At 47.5% G+C, this 16,442-nt stretch overlaps 1 protein-coding gene across 2 annotated transcripts in view; it reads left to right on the top strand.

Moving 5' to 3' along the window:
* The window catches only part of LOC128423870 (D-threo-3-hydroxyaspartate dehydratase-like), a 28,764-nt gene extending 15,226 nt beyond the window's left edge, over positions 1-13,538 (top strand). For both annotated transcript variants that reach the window (XM_053409428.1, XM_053409427.1), the window contains 4 exons: positions 4,526-4,647; positions 8,078-8,267; positions 10,913-11,018; positions 12,834-13,538. In XM_053409428.1, the coding sequence (XP_053265403.1) occupies positions 4,526-4,647; positions 8,078-8,267; positions 10,913-11,018; positions 12,834-12,923 (508 nt within the window). In that variant the 3' untranslated portion in view covers positions 12,924-13,538. The remainder of the gene's footprint in view (positions 1-4,525; positions 4,648-8,077; positions 8,268-10,912; positions 11,019-12,833) is intronic.
* Positions 13,539-16,442: the final 2,904 nt, after the last annotated feature.

The raw sequence follows: 16,442 nt of genomic DNA, 5'->3' as shown, positions 1-16,442 counted from the left end.
AAACTGCCTCTTTCCCCTTATTCGCCATGTCCGTTTGTGACATCACAGGGAGTTGGTAGATGTCTATGACATCACAGGGAGTCCGTCGCCAACGATCACATCTGGGGAAACATCTGCACAGCCCTCGCTAGCCTCACAATGGGGGGGCACCTCAGCAGTCATTTATTAAAAATGAGGTGTGTGCCCCCCCATTGTGAGGCCTGGGAGGGCTGTGCAGATGTTTCCCAGCTGTGGCCATTGGTTACCAACTCCCTGTGATGTCACAAGGGGGTGCAGCCCCCTCTTCAAGTGACATCACTACTTAGAAATTTCCCATATAATAAAAACATGGCACAAAACAGGGATTTCTTTTCAGAAAACATTTATTTTGTAAAAAAAATAGAAAGCCGCTTATTTAGAAAACAGGAGCTGTCTGGCTTAAGTCCTGCGGTTCTCTTCATGACTTTCACGGCTGGTCTCGGGGGAAACCTCGCCGGCTCCGGCCGTTCCTGAAAGGCAAAGGCAAACAGATGAGTGGGGTGGCCACCATCCGACAGCGTCAACCCAGACTCCCCTGGCTTCCGCCTGGCAACTTCACCTCTGGCAGGCCTGCGCAATGGGCAGGCTCCCGGAGATGAAGGAAAACCAGTTTTCTTTCGCAGATAGCAGCCAGCTTCATCAGCCTTGCGGCCTCCGCTGGAGTCTATTTGTGAAGTCTGCTGGCTCCAGTTGAGCACCTCCATGGCTGTGCCGGGCATCTTCCCTCCTCAATTTGGCCATCCGTTTAATGTCAAGAGGCCTAGGCCTTTTGTCATTAAATGGATGGACCAAAGACACGGGTGAATGCCAGCCATGTCCACAAATAGCAGCCAGCTTCATCAGCCTTGCGGCCTCCCTTGGCATCTATTTGTGAACGCTGGCTTCACCTAGACGCCTCCACGAGCTGCCAAACGGGCAGCTTTCCCTCCTCACTACCAGCTGGTCCACACCTGCAAATATCAGCCAGCTTCAGCTTAGGGCCTCCACTGACATCATTTAAATGCAAATGCAAATCACAACTGGTTTCCGCCTAGGGGCATTCACCCGCTGCCCTAGCGGCAGCTTCCCTCCTCGGTTTGGCAGCCTGTTAATAAACAAACTAGGCTTCCAAACCACAGTTTGCACCCATTTCGACAGGCGTAGCCTCGCGGCATCCGCTAGCCTGAATGCAAACTCTTCCGGCATCCATCCACCACCAACAGCCCGGCCAGGTCCATCGCCAGACGTAAGCCAGCTTCAGAGCTGAATATCGGCCGCCTTCAGGTAGCGATCCCACTAGCAAGTCAACTGGAACTTGCTTTCTCCTTGCTCCACAGCATCCCAACGCCAGGCGATCGCCTCCTTCCGATTGCTAGCTTGCCACCACTGTCTGGTCTTGGGGAAAACTTCGCCGCTTTGGATGTCCCTGAAAGGCAAAGGCAAACACGTTGATGGGATGGCGACTATCACAGCGTCCACCCAGACTCTTCCACAGGCTTTGGTCTGACAACTTCATCCCTGACTGGCCTGCCCCGTCAAGGCAGGTTGCAGAAGTGGAGGGTCGCCAGTTTGAAGCGGTAGATCCACATGGGACTACACTGGTTTCCCTGGTTTCCACCTCTAGGGCTGTGCCGGGTAGTTTCCCTCCTCGCTTTGGCCGTCGACGTAAGGTCAAGAGCTCTACGAATGTCAGCAAGCTGACATTCTCAAAAGGTAGGTCTGTTGACATTAGGTTGAGGGCCAAAGACAAAGGTGAATGTCACCAGATAGCGTTCACAAATGGATCGGCCAGCTTCACGGGCCTCTCGGCCTCCACTGACATCCCCAAATGTGAACCTGGCTTCACCAAGGCGCCACCACTAGAAGCCGATGGGCAACTCTCCCTCACCACAGAATTCGCCAAGGGACACTCACCCGCCGCCAAAGGGGCAGCTTCCCTCCTCGGCTTGTCCGCCTGTTAATAAACAAACTAGGCTTCCAAACCCGTTTGCATCCCCTCGGCCAGTCTTGTAGCCTTGCGGCATCAACCAGGCACTGAATGCAAACCTTCCGGCAATCCGTCCACCACCAACAGCCGCGCCAGGTCCATTGCCAGACCTCCCCCTGCTTCAGAGCTGAATTTCATCCACCTTCAAGTGCGATCCCACCAGCAAGTAAACCTCAACTTGCCTTCTCCTTGCTCCACAGCATCCCAGCGCCAGGCGATCGCCTCCTTCCTCCGGCCAGCTTGCCCCACGGGACAGGAGACCACCCGAGCTGAGTGCCTCCACTGAGGCAACTGCCTCGGCCTTTGACTTGGCCAACATTTATACCCTCTCAGCTGCCCAATGTTTTTGTGGCCTCACAATGGCAGCATCTGGGGAGGCATAGCCATCACCCCTCAGACCTCACAATGAGGGGCGCAGCTCAGCAGCCATTGGCTCCTTGGCTTTTGACCAAGGAGATATATAACACCCCCCTCCCCAATTTGTGCCAGTATCTGTGAAGGCCACACCGGAAACCCAGTGGGGCAGGAGGGGGCATTTTTCATCCCAGTGGTTGCGTTTCCCTCCACACAACACTGGTCAAACACACAAATGAACAGAACAATGAAAGTGAGTCTCATCTATGCACAGAAATCTTTTCAAGGAGTGACATGCAGGGAGAAAGTTATCTCAGGAAAAAAGTACCTTTTCATCAATCAATCCTTTATTGTATTTCACTAAAAGCCATTAAAGATCCAGTTCCAGAAGCAGCCAATCCAATAAAACCTATTAAGAAAGACCCAGAAACAAGCAACTATTTACAATAACTCAAATTAATGAATTCCAATAAGGCTGTTTTATATGTGACAAGCATATATGTGACAGTCAGGTAATAGCCAACCTATTTTCACTTCTGGGTTCTGTCCCTTTAGCGGTGCCAACATCTTTTCCAAAAATCTCTCTGGGGTTTTGATACAGCTGACCATGGAGTATGCAATGGGGAAGATCTTCTGCTTCACTGACCCCACAGATTGCCTTTCAGGAACGGCCGGAGCTGGCGAGGTTTCCCCCGAGACCAGCCGTGAAAGTCGTGAAGAGAACCGCAGGACTTAAGCCAGACAGCTCCTGTTTTCTAAATAAACGGCTTTCTAATTTTTTATAAAATAAACATTTTCTGAAAAGAAATCCCTGTTTTGTGCCATGTTTTTATTATAGGTGGAAATTTCTAAGTAGTGATGTCACAGGAAGAAAGGGCTGCACCCCTTGTGACATCATAAGGAAGTTGGTAGCCAATGGCCACAGCTGGGGAAACATCTGCACAGCCCTCCCAGGCCTCACAATGGGGGGGCACCTCATTTTTAATAAATGACTGCTGAGATGTACCCCCCATTGTGAGGCCAGCGAGGGCTGTGCAGATGTTTCCCCAGCTGTGGCCGTTGGCTACACACTACCTGTGATGTCATAGACAACCTACCAACTTCCTGTGGTGTCACAACCGGACATGGCGAATGAGGGGAAAGAGGCAGTTTCAGGGGGGGCAGCCTTGGGAGTTTGGGGGCAGGCAGGGCCATCCAGGGGCACAGAAACGAGTTGCCAACATTTGTGCCCTCTCGGCTCTTGGGCTCATCTCGCCTACACAGCTGCCAATAAAATAACAGCTGGTTTTGCCTCCATACTACTTAGAAAGGTTTTCAGAGGGTTTAAACACTGCCTGCTTTTAGAAGAAGGAGCCCCTGCCCTGTGCACTGCAGAGGCTTATGTGAGTCACAAAGACCCGAGTTCGAATCTCACATCCATTTGCAAACTTAAGGAATGGTCAAGAGGAAGGAGAGATGGTTTTTCTTCAACTCCACCCCACCGCCAGCCTTATAGCTTTGCAGCATTATCTTCCCTCACTCTTCTGAGATCCTTCTACATTGTACATTTATTTTCCCCCCAATTTATTTTATTGATTTTCACAAACAAAAATCATAACCTTATTAAAAAATATACTTATTAACATTGTTAAGTGACTTCCTCGCTTCCCTTGGTTGAATTTCAATGCATATGCTTTGGATTTCAATGCATATGATTTGGTTTTCCAAATCACAGTTCTTATAAAATTTAACTTGAACATTAACATCCTTAAATCTTTTCATCGACGCAGAGCGCAACCCGAAAATACTTATCCTGAAGCGTATTTAACCCGAGGTATGACTGTACTTTGTTGGAAGCTGCCCAGGGAGACCAAGCCAGATGGGCAGGGTATAAATAATAAATTATTATTATTATATTATATGGTAGTGCAATTGGCTCTGGCTGGCTTCAGGAGCTGCTCACTGCTGTGTCGCCCGCCATTTTGCCTCGCCAGAAGTCCCCACATGATGTGTTTTTGGCCGTTGAACCAATCATGCAACATTCACTCCCTACTAATAAATCTACAACACTTAAAATATAAAACCGGGGACATTCAATGAAATCCGGGGACGGATATTGCCTGGGGACAGATTTATCAATCCAGGGACTGTCCCCGGGAAACGGGGACGTCTGGTAACCATAATTTAACCTTTTCCCATCTCTTCCAGGCTGAAAGAAGCCGGGGTGGCCTGTTCCATCTGCAGTATCGGTTCCACTCCCTCCTGCAGCCACCCGGTGCCTGAGATGGCCCAACTCAGCGAAGTCCACCCTGGGAACTTTCTCTTTTATGGTAAGGTACGTGGGATGCATGGAGTATTTAGGGAGGAGGCAGTAGCTCTGGATGGGGGACACATCCTGCTCCTTCGGGTACATTTCCGAGCACAATTCAAAGTGTTGGTGTTGACCTTTAAAGCCCTAAACAGCCTTGGTCCAGTAGACCTGAAGGAGCGTATCCATCCCCATCGTTCTGCCCGGACGCTGAGGTCCAGCTCCGAGGGCCTTCTGGCAGTTCCCTCCCTGCGAGAAGTGAGGTTACAGGGAACCAGGCAGAGGGCCTTCTCGGTGGTGGCGCCCGCCCTATGGAACGCCCTCCCATCAGATGTCGAAGAGAAAAACAACTACCAGACTTTTAGAAGACATCTGAAGGCAGCCCTGTTTAGGGAAGCTTTAGATGTTTGATGTATTATGGTACAGTGGTACCTCAGGTTACATACGCTTCAGGTTACATATGCTTCAGGTTACAGACTCCGCTAACCCAGAAATAGTGCTTCAGGTTAAGAACTTTGCTTCAGGATGAGAACAGAAATCGTGCTACGGCGGCAGCAGGAGGCCCCATTAGCTAAAGTGGTGCTTCAGGTTAAGAACTGTTTCAGGTTAAGTACAGACCTTCGGAACGAATTAAGTACTTAACCTGAGGTACCACTGTATTTTAATATTTTGTTGGAAGCCGCCCAGAGTGGCTGGGGAAGCCCAGCCAGATGGGCGGGGTATAAATAATAATAAAGACATCGAGGAGAGAGCCAGTCTCACTTCTCTAGGCAGGGAGTTCCAAAGTTGCCTGGGAGGAGCCACCACCGAGAAGGCCCTGCCCACCTATCATGCCCGGGAGGGGGTAGCAGGACTGAGAGATGGGCCTCCCCTGAAGATCTCAAAGCTCAGGCAGCTCCGTGCGAGGAATAGAAGCCATTATGGTAGCACCAGCTCCGCAAAGAACAGCAAGCTTGCCAGGCTCTGGCTTGCAGCAGACTTCCAAGTCCTCTCTGGCTGAGAGGGCTGCTCTGCGGAAGTTCCTGAGATCTGTTTTTCTAACTGGAGACGACTCTGCCACTGTGCTGTGCATGCAGAAAGGCTCCCATTGGAAAAGGCAGATGGAAAAAGTTAACAATGGCATGCCAGCCCCACCTGTTTTGGCTTTTTTTGCTGGAAAGATTCACCAGAAATGGAAGTTCACTCCCTTTCTCTCTCTCTCTCTCTCGCCCCCCCTCCCACATAATTTATGTAGATTTACTCCTCCGTTTCCAGTAACACTTTCCATGTGTTTCTCTTCCCCCACAGAGCTCGTTGCAAAGCTATGCTGGCAGAGAGGGGTAGCGAGGGAATCTGTCCCCCTGCAGGGAAAGAATAAATCTGCCCGCGTGATCCGGGAGGCTCCTTGAGCTGGCGACATTTGGCACAGCGTCAGAAGAGCGGCGCAGTGTCTGAGAGGGGTCCCCAGCGGTCCAGGCAGGGGCGCGGGTGGCGCTGTGGGTTAAACCACAGAGCCTAGGACTTGCCAATCAGAAGGTTGGCGGTTCGAATCCCCGCAACGGGGTGAGCTCCCGTTGCTCAGTCCCTGCTCCTGCCAACCTAGCAGTTTGAAAGCACGTCAAAGTGCAAGTAGATAAATAGGTACTGCTCCGGCAGGAAGGTAAACAGCGTTTCCGTTCGCTGCTCTGGTTCGCCAGAAGCGGCTGAGTCATGCTGGCCACATGGCCCGGAAGCTGTACGCCGGCTCCCTCGGCCTGTAGAGCAAGATGAGCGCCGCAATCCCAGAGTCGGCCATGACTGGACCTAATGGTCAGAGGTACCTTTACCTTTACCTTTACCTTTACCTTTACTTTCCTGTGCAGGAATCTCAGATTTGTAGCGCTGGGACCCCCAAAGGCCACCCAGTCCAACCCGCTGAAATGCAGAAATCACCGCAAAGGAATCCCTGGCAGGTGGCCATCCGACCACTGCTTTAAACACCCCCAAGGGAGAAAAGCCCACCATCTCCCAAAGTGGTCCGTCGAATGGCTCTCGCCGTCAGAAGTTATTTTTTTAATATAAATTTTATTAGTTTTTTAACATATCATTTTCAACAGTAATTAAACATACTTTTCCATCTTATTCAATTTTTTGTCTTCCATCAGTCCTGTCTGAAAATTTTCCAATCTATTCTCTTATTATGCATTTCTTATTTTCCCTATTACATTTCAAATCCATAACCAATATCTCTCTCTTTTTCTGCTTCATAACACTTCGTATATTTCGCCTTAGAAAACTTCTTGTAGTCCTACTAGCGTAATTTGTCGATTACAGTTGCTCTTCAAATAATTTGTATACTTCTTCCAATCTTCTGTAAATCTCTGGTTCCACAGGTTTCGAATCCTTCCTCTCATTTTGTCCAATTCTGCGTAGTCCATTATTTTTGTCTGCCATTCTTCTTTCGCTGGAATTTCTTCTTGCTTCCATTTCTGGGCTAACAGTACTCTTGCCACTGTTGTTCGCCATCAGAAAGTTATTGCTCACGTTTAGTCCGAATCTCCTTCCTTGTAACTTGAAGCCACGGGTTCGAGTCCCACCCTCCAGAGGAGGAGAAAGCAAGCTTGCTCCACCGTCTATGTCACAGCCCTTGAGATATTTGAAGATGGCTCTCATAGATCTCCTCTCGGCCTCCTCTTATCCAGGCTAAACATCCACAGCTCCTTCAACCGTTCTTCATCCGGCTTGATTTCCAGACCCTCAATCATCTCAGTCACTTTCCTCTGTACACCTTTCCAGTTTGTCAACATCCTTCTTGAATCGTGGTGCCCAGAATTTGACACAGAACTCCAGATGTGGTCTGACCAAGGCAGAACAGAGCAGTCCTTTGACTTCCCTTGATCTGAGCGATTTAACCATCAATCTCTTTTCACAGAGAGGGACCCAGGTGGCGCTGTGGGTTAAACTATAGAGCCTAGGACTTGCTGATCAGAAGGTCGGTGGTTCGAATCCCCGCGACGGGGTGAGCTCCCATTGCTTGGTCCCTGCTCCTGCCAACCTAGCAGTTTGAAAGCACGTCAAAGTGCAAGTAGATAAATAGGTACCGTTCCGGCGGGAAGGTAAATGGCGTTTCTGTGCGCTGCTCTGGTTCGCCAGAAGCGGCTTAGTCATGTTGGCCACATGACCCGGAAGCTGTATGCCGGCTCCCTTGGCCAATTAAGTGAGATGAGCGCCACAACCCCAGAGTCGGCCACGACTGGACCTAATGGCCAGGGGTCCCTTTACTTTTACCTCTTTTCACAGAGATCTCGGTGGTCACTATTACCTATGGCCCCGTCCGCCACTGACCTATGACCCTCTGAATCTTGCACAGGATGGAATGCAGCCCTCAAAGCCGCCGCCTCCCAGCAGCGGGGCCTTTTCTGTGGTGTCCCCGGAACAATTTCATTTGAATTCATTTATATGAGAAACTCCCCCTGTCCCTCTCTCCCTTCCAGATGCCCAGCAGATGATGATTGGCTCCTGCCAACTGGAGGACATCGCCGTCCGGGTTTTGACCAGGGTGATTGGCCACTACCCACACCGCAACCAGATGCTGGTGGACTGCGGCTGGACTGGCCTGAGTCTCCACAGCCTGGGGCAGCTGCCGACAGGCTACGCCCTGGTGGAAGGCCATCCCAACCTCAAGTAAATGGAGCTCGCTTTGGTGCTGTTGATCCTGGCCTTGTCAACATCTTAAAAGGAACAGCCTCCAAAATTTGGCTTTCCTACATCCAGCCCAGCCTTTCGCATGATGAATTCTGCATATAAGTTAAATATATTGTGTAATGGTTCTAGGGGTTGCTCGTGCGTAAGTTGCCGCCACTCCTGGCTAGGTTACCTGGTTGAACCCTTTCTGTCTGGACAGCCTCTAGCTTCCTGGCTGTCTCAGTCGCTGGCAGAATCCGTCAGTGGGCGTTTCTTGAACTTCTTCCAGCAAAGAAGTTCTTTGACGCCAAGTCTCCTCCTACTCTCCCTGCGCAGAAGTCTTCTGCGCAGGGTGGGTGTGGGTAGCAGAGTATCTGTACTCTCTCCGCTGGTCTCCGGCGAGGAGTCTTGGAGCCTCCTCTCCGATTCCCCCATCTGCCCCCCTTCTCCACTGGTGTTACGCTGATTTCCTTCCCCAGCAGATGGGCTGCCTCTCTCCCTACTGGGACCCTCTCCGGCATCCCTCTGGAGCCTTCCCTCCGCCTCTGGCTCCGATGGCAGTTCCCTGACATATTGTCTCCCGGCTTCTTTAACTTCTATGCAGAATTCATCATGCGAAAGGCTGGGCTGGATGAATCCCTAGCCGGAATTAAGATTGCTGTAAGAAATATCAACAACCTCAGATATGCAGATGACACAACCTTGATGGCAGCAGCCACGAAATTAAAAGACGCCTGCTTCTTGGGAGAAAAGCAATGACAAACCTAGACAGCATCTTAAAAAGCAGAGACATCACCTTGCCAACAAAGGTCCGTATAGTAAAAGCCATGGTTTTCCCAGTAGTGATGTATGGAAGTGAGAGCTGGACCATAAAGAAGGCTGATCGCCGAAGAATGGATGCTTTTGAATTCTGGTGCTGGAGGAGACTCTTGAGAGTCCCATGGACTGCAAGAAGATCAAACCTCTCCATTCTGAAGGAAATCAGCCCTGAGTGCTCACTGGAAGGACAGATCCTGAAGCTGAGGCTCTAAGACTTTGGCCACCTCATGAGAAGAGAAGACTCCCTGGAAAAGACCCTGGGAAAGATGGAGGGCAGAAGGAGAAGGGGGCGACAGAGGACGAGATGGTGGGACAGTGTTCTTGAAGCTACCAGCATGAGTTTGACCAAACTGCAGGAGGCAGTGGAGGACAGAAGTGCCTGGCATGCTCTGGTCCAGGGGGTCACGAAGAGGCGGACACAACTAAACGACTCAACAACAACAACAACAGGATCTTGCAGGATCTGACCAAAGGCCCATCTAGACGTGGATCCTGACTTGGGGAAGCCCAGAACACAAGCAATTACCTACCGCTGTCACATGTCTCCCCAGCATACTGTCTCAGGGCTTATCTGACAACACTTTGGAGGTCCCTGGTCGCAAGGTGGTTAGATTGGTCTCAACTAAGGCCAGGGCCTTTTCAGCACTGGCCCCGACTTGGTGGAACGCACTGTCCCAAGAGACCAGGGCCCTGCGGGACTTGACATCTTTCCGCAGGGCCTGCAAGAAAGAGCTGTTCCACCTGGCCTTTGGTTTGGACTCAGTCTGACCCTTATGTTTCCCTCCCCTTATGGTTTTGATCTACGGGCTACTTTTAAAATGAGGCTGCATTTTAAACTGCATTTTAACCTGTATTTTAAATTGGTCCCCTCCCCCATTATGTTTTTACTGTTATTTTACTGGTGTTAGCCGCCCTGAGCCCAGCTCTGGCCAGAGAGGGCGGGGTATCAATAATAATAATAATAATAATTATTATTATTATTATTATCCTCATGGCATCCCACAATTTTTTCCGTTTGTCCCACGATTTCTGGGCACAGTTCAGAAACGCCTTCCTTTGTCTTGCCTTTTCTGTACGAAAACCCGCAAATTTGCTCCTGAATCATAACAAGCCTCAAACCGCAGGAAACGTTTGTTCTGATTTGGCAGTAAATCGTAGGTTTTCCAGGGAATATTTTTTTTATACAGTGGTACCTCGGGTTAAGAACTTAATTCGTTCCAGAGGTCCATTCTTAACCTGAAACTGTTCTTAGCCTGAAGCACCACTTTGGCTAATGGGGCCTCCCGCTGCCGCCGCGCGATTTCTGTTCTCATCCTGAAGCAAAGTTCTTAACCCGAGGTACTATTTCTGGGTTAGCGGAGTCTGTAACCTGAAGTGTCTGTAACCTGAAGCGTCTGTAACCCGAGGTACCACTGTAAATGTCTCCCATTTCGCCTTTTACTCGCCTTTTCTCTAAACGAAAAAGCCCAAAGCACTGCACCGGGGAGTCTGTAAAACCCCTCAATAATTTTGGCGCCCATTTCTGAACCTTTTCCCAACTTAACCATCTCCTCTTTGAGGTGAGGCGGCCAGAATGTACACCGTCCTCCCAAATGCGGCTGCCACCTTACGGTACCATGTCTGCCTCACACCCATGAGATGGCTATTTTCGTGTGGCAGCACCTAACCCCCGGAACTCCCTGCCACTTGACTTCAGGCAGGCGTCTTCCCTGTTCTCTTTGCGGCACCGGCCTGATGTCAATAGGCAACCTGAGGCAGTGTAGGAGGGACCAGAGACTCCGAAGCAAATCCTAACGGGCTTACGGATCCCTCTTTTCCCTCTGCAGGTTGGTTGGGATGACCCAGGAGCACGGCAGAATCGAACCCGTGGCAGGCAAGCTGGATTTTGCCCAGTTCCCCCTGGGCAGCCTCCTGGTGTTGATCCCTTATCACGTAAGTACGGCTTGCGCACTGGAGAGCATTTGTGCGCTGAGACGCTGGCGTGCCTTCAGCTTCGCTGGAGGGAAGAGCGTCTCTGACCATGTTCAGAGTGCCTTTCCCTCTGTGCCTCTGTGTGTGTGTGTGGGGGGGTCTTCCCTCTTGATCCTCTCTCTCTTGCACACACACACACACACACAACTCTTTTTTGGGGGTGAATAATTATTGAGTTTTACAGATTTTATCATCATTACAATCAACATTATCTCAAAAACAAAATAGGATATAAATTCCCCCCCAAAAAAACCCTCACGACTTCCCTCAACTTCCTTTTCTGGTTCTTTGAACGTTTGCTTATCCCTGCTTGTTTTATCTTACTTTAATATGCAGTCTTTAACTTAAATATTATTACATTCTTCACATTTTTATACCCTACTTATTTTCACATTTCCTCTTGCACTTTATTATTTTCCCATTTTTACATCTTAATTTCTACGTTGTTAATTGGTAGTGTTTACTCAAACCCTTTACGGTTTTTCTGTAGGTACAACATACCGTATTTTTCGCACCATAGGACGCAGTTTTTCCGTCTTAAAATCTAAGGGGAAAAGTCTGTGCGTCCTATGGAATATTCGTTTTTTTTCCTTCCCCCCCACCTCCCCATCAAACCCGCCCCCAGCTCCTCTCTCTGATTTCTCACAATATATTGTTCTCTGCATACTGTAAAACTGTATAAATCCTTATATTATCTGTCTACTGTGTTAACAGTCCATAAATCTGTGTATGTTTATTCAAAACCTGCCAATGAGTCCATTTACTTAAAAAGACAAAAGTAAATTTTTAAAAGTTCCTTATCTCAGAGTTTGTATGGCAATTTCGCCAGTTCTGCATAGTTCATCCATTTTTCTTGCTACTGTTCTTTTGTCGGGGTTTCCTCATTCTTCCATCCTTGTGCTATCAAGACTCTTGCCGCTGTTGTAGTGTACATAAATACGGTAGGTTCTTTGCTTTTTCTTGGCATGTCGTGTCCTACGATCCCTAACAGAAATGCTTCTGGTTTTGTTGTTGTTGTTTAGTTGTTTATTCGTGTCCGACTCTTCGTGACCCCATGGACCAGAGCACGCCAGCCACTCCTGTCTTCCACGGCCTCCCGCAGTTTGGCCAAACTCATGCTGGTAGCTTCAAGAACACTGTCCAACCATCTCGTCCTCTGCCGTCCCCTTCTCCTTGTGCCCGCCATCTTTCCCAACATCAGGGTCTTTTCCAGGGAGTCTTCTCTTCTCTTGAGGTGGCCAAAGTCTTGGAGCCTCAGCTTCAGGATCTGTCCTTCCAGTGAGCGCTCAGGGCTGATTTCCTTCAGAATGGAGAGGTTCGATCTTCTTGCAGTCCATGGGACTCTCAAGAGTCTCCTCCAGCACCAGAATTCAAAAGCATCCATTCTTCGGCGATCAGCCTTCTTTATGGTCCAGCTCTCACTTCCATACATCACTACTGGGAAAACCATAGCTTTAACTATACGGACCTTTGCTGACAAGGTGATGTCTCTGCTTTTTAAGATGCTGTCTAGGTTTGTCATCGCCTTTCTCCCAAGGAGCAGGCGTCTTTTAATTTCGTGACTGCTGTCACCATCTGCAGTGATCATGGAGCCCAAGAAAGTAAAATCTCTCACTGCCTCCATTTCTTCCCCTTCTATTTGCCAGGAGGTGATGGGCCCAGTGGCCACGATCTTCGTTTTTTTGATGTTGAGCTTCAGACCATGGTTTTTTTTTTACAAATGTCCTTTTAAACATTTTCTTCAGCTTCTGTACACAACTCTTGTGCCCCCGACAGGCCTGCGCCACGGCTGCCATGCATCCTGTCTACTACGTCCACAGCGAGGGGCGTGTGGTCGCTACCTGGAAACCAGTCAGAGGCTGGTAGGAAGACGAGGAGGCGAGCAAAGACTCCCGAGCCGGAAGAGAGATGGGAACTGCCTTTATGATCCGGAAGGTGTGCAAAGCGCCTTTCGAACTCGGGCCTCACGGGACGAGTTCAGTAAACCTATGAAGCTTTTTTCTGCATTCCTCCAGAAAAATCTGCAGCAGTTGGAGGTGAGCTTTGTCAACAATGTTTAGGCAATATACATACCGTATTTTTCACTCCATAAGACGCACCCAACCATAAGACGCACCTAGTTTTTAGAGCAGGAAAACAAGGAAAAAAAATATTCTGAACAAAACAGTAGATGTATGATTTTTGTGGTTCATGCTGTGTCCACAGACATGTGATCTGACAGTGAGTTTGGGGTAGCCCAATGCAAAAATCCTGAGAATCCATGTGGATCCATGCTTTGCAACCACATTTTTGCACCATTGCAGCCCCAGGAAACAGTGGGTGCATGATTTTTTTGGTGCAGGCTGCAGCCATGGACATGCTATGTGATCTGATGGTGAATTTGGGGTGACCCAATGTAAAAATCCTGAGGATCCATGGGCTTTTACCTCCCGCCTCCCAGGCAGCCTCCGCTAGCGTCCCTTACCTCTCTTCAGATCCCATTGATCAGCTGTTTCCTTTCAACACTCCCTTCCCTCTTGTTCGCCTTAGTGTCTTTTCCTTAGCTGGAGCAGTCTTTTGCTCTTCCTTTTCTTCTAATTTCTCTCCTTATTGCTTTAGTCTTCCTGTTTCCCCCCCTTTACTGTCTTTACCTACCCCCTCCCAGGCAGCCTCCTTTATCTCTAGCGTCCCTTATCTCTCTCCCCATTGGCAAACGATCAGCAGCTTTGTTTCAACACACACTTCCCTCTTTCAAAAAAAAAAGAGCATAATCTGTTTTTTGCCCCTGGGCAATTTGGCTCCAGGGCCGACGCATTCACTCCATAAGACGCAAAGACATTTCCCCTTACTTTTTAGGAAGAAAAAAGTGCGTCTTATGGAGTGAAAAATACAGTACGTAATAGACAATCTTTATAGAATTCCTTCAAACTTCAATAACAAGTTCAAAATGAAATCTTAGACTCAAAGTCTCTGAAAATGAAGAGAGGTACCCAACTTAGTACGATGAAAGATAAGCTGTGAAGCTTTGTGTATTCTAAAAATATAATGTCCAACACTGAACAGAGATCCCGGATTTTGACTGCTGTTTCATAGTTCTTCGTCAGCGTGGTGGGAGAATATAGAATTGTTTCATAAACTGAAAATAAAAATTTACAGATGCATGACATATCACTTTACCAAAATTATAAACAGTAATGAAAAAGAGGACATACCCCATCTTATTTCGAATGAATATATGTGAATGAATGGGGGTGAGTTAGCAGGGTGGATTTGATTTAAATCGAATCAATTTAAATCACGATTTTAAATCACTAGTCAGTAAGACTTGATTCAAATCTCTCTTTTTTAACAGAAAGACTCATTCTTGCTGGTATCGTCCTAATATTGACAACCAGATTAAGGTTTCACTTTTGGAATAATAAAAGTTTCAGAGTATTTTTCACAGTTAAGTCAAAAATTACTGATTTGGGTATACTATTAGAAATACATAGGCAATTGTGACATTATGGTGAGGTTTAACTGTTTATATTTGGACAACTTTGCTGCTGTACATTATTGGAAGGAGAAAAACAATCATTTCCTTAATAACAATTTAAACAATTTATTTAACTAAGACAGTAACATTATAGCATGTGTATCCATGTTTGCTAACTGATGTGGTTAAACAATTTAAAAAAACACACACTTAGACTGGGTTTTAGCACACATGAAAAACTTTAAACAAATCCTTATTTCCTGATGAATAGCCTTTGGACTATAAAGTAACTTCAGTAGGAAACTATCTTTAGAAAGATATTACCTCCAGAAGCATTTTATTTTAAAAATCTGATTAAAAAAAGAAAAAAACTGATTTAAATTTTTAAAAAACTGATTTTGGGTTGTTGTTGTTTTAAAAACAACAACAACAACAAAAACAATTGATTTTTATCCACCCTGTGAGCTGGGCAGCCAGAAACATATCTTAAGTCCGTGAGCAGCTACCCTATGGAACTCCCTGCCTATTGAAACATTCGCAGCATAGTTTCCCCCTGCTTAAAACATTTTTTGTTAGGCAAGCCTGCCCAGACCTGTAGACGGTGACTGGTTTTAATCTCATTTCAGCCTGCTGTTAACTGTAATGATTTTTTAAAATGTTTTTAATGCCTTGTTTTAAACTTTTTTTAACGGATGATTTTAATGCAGTGAACGGCTTAGAGGTTTGTTTACAAATAGGCAAGGTACAGATTTTGTTAAATGAATAAATGAGATGAACATAACCACTCCTGTAAACGGATCAGAACAAATGATCAATAAAGTGCGGCTATGTTCTAACATCGGTGTGAGCTTTGTGTGTGCCAGTCAGGATGAGTGCTTGATAAACAGGGCTTTTGTGAAAACCAGAGTGCTACAACTATCACTTTTGATGCTTATCAGCTCCTAACCTGAGATTAAATATTCTTAAACACCGACAATTGGGAAACACAGGTCTTCACTTGGGAAGACAGGCAAACTATTACCAGTGTACGGGAAGAAGCAAAGATCACCCATGTCAAAGCGATGATTCTTCAACATCAACTTCGTTGGACTGGCCATGTTGTGCGGGTGCCTGATGATCATCTTCCAAAGCAACTATTCTACTTGCATTGAAAATGGAAAGCGTAATGCTGGTGGTCAACAAAAGAGGTTTAAAGACTGTCTCAAGGCAAATCTTTAAAATAGTAGTATAAACACTGACAACTGGGAAACACGGGCCTGCGAGCGCTCCAGTTGGAGAACAGCCTTTACCAAAGGTGTCCTGGGCTTTGAAGACACTCGAACTCAGGACGCAAGGGAGAAACGTGCTAAGAGGAAGGCACGCTTGGCAAATCCACACCGTGATCAACTCCCGCCCGGAAACCAATGTCTCCACTGTGGAAGGACATGTGGGTCCAGAATTGGCCTCCACAGTCACTTACGGACTCATTGTTAAGACCGTGTTTATGGAAGACCATCTTACTGGACTACAAGTGATTGCCAAAGGAGGAGGAGGAGGAAGAAACCAGTAGAAGGAAAAGAAGGAAGGAAGGAAGGAAGGAAGGAAGGAAGGAAGGAAGGAAGGAAGGATCTTTATTTTTTCTGTTGCAACAGAGTCTTCCCTCCACCTTTCAAGGAGGTGAGGACTATGCTGAATATGTCTGATCCCAGAAGCTAAGCAGAGTCAGGTCTGGTTACTTGGAGGGGAGACCGGATGGGAATATAGGGTACCATAAGACTTAGAGGACTTGGAGTTGCTTGGGGAGTCGGACAGCAAAAGCCAACCCCAACGTTTTTCTACAACACTATCAGATATGGGGTATCAATGACTTTTAATGAGGTAGAAATGCTCTGCTTCCTCCTGAACAAAAAGAAACTGTGTTGTTCCTGAAGTTATCTGAAGAAGTGTGCATG

This window comes from Podarcis raffonei, chromosome 12 (genome assembly GCF_027172205.1).
Source record: "Podarcis raffonei isolate rPodRaf1 chromosome 12, rPodRaf1.pri, whole genome shotgun sequence".
Lineage (NCBI taxonomy): Eukaryota > Metazoa > Chordata > Lepidosauria > Squamata > Lacertidae > Podarcis > Podarcis raffonei.
This window is presented reverse-complemented; position numbering and strand designations above follow the sequence as displayed.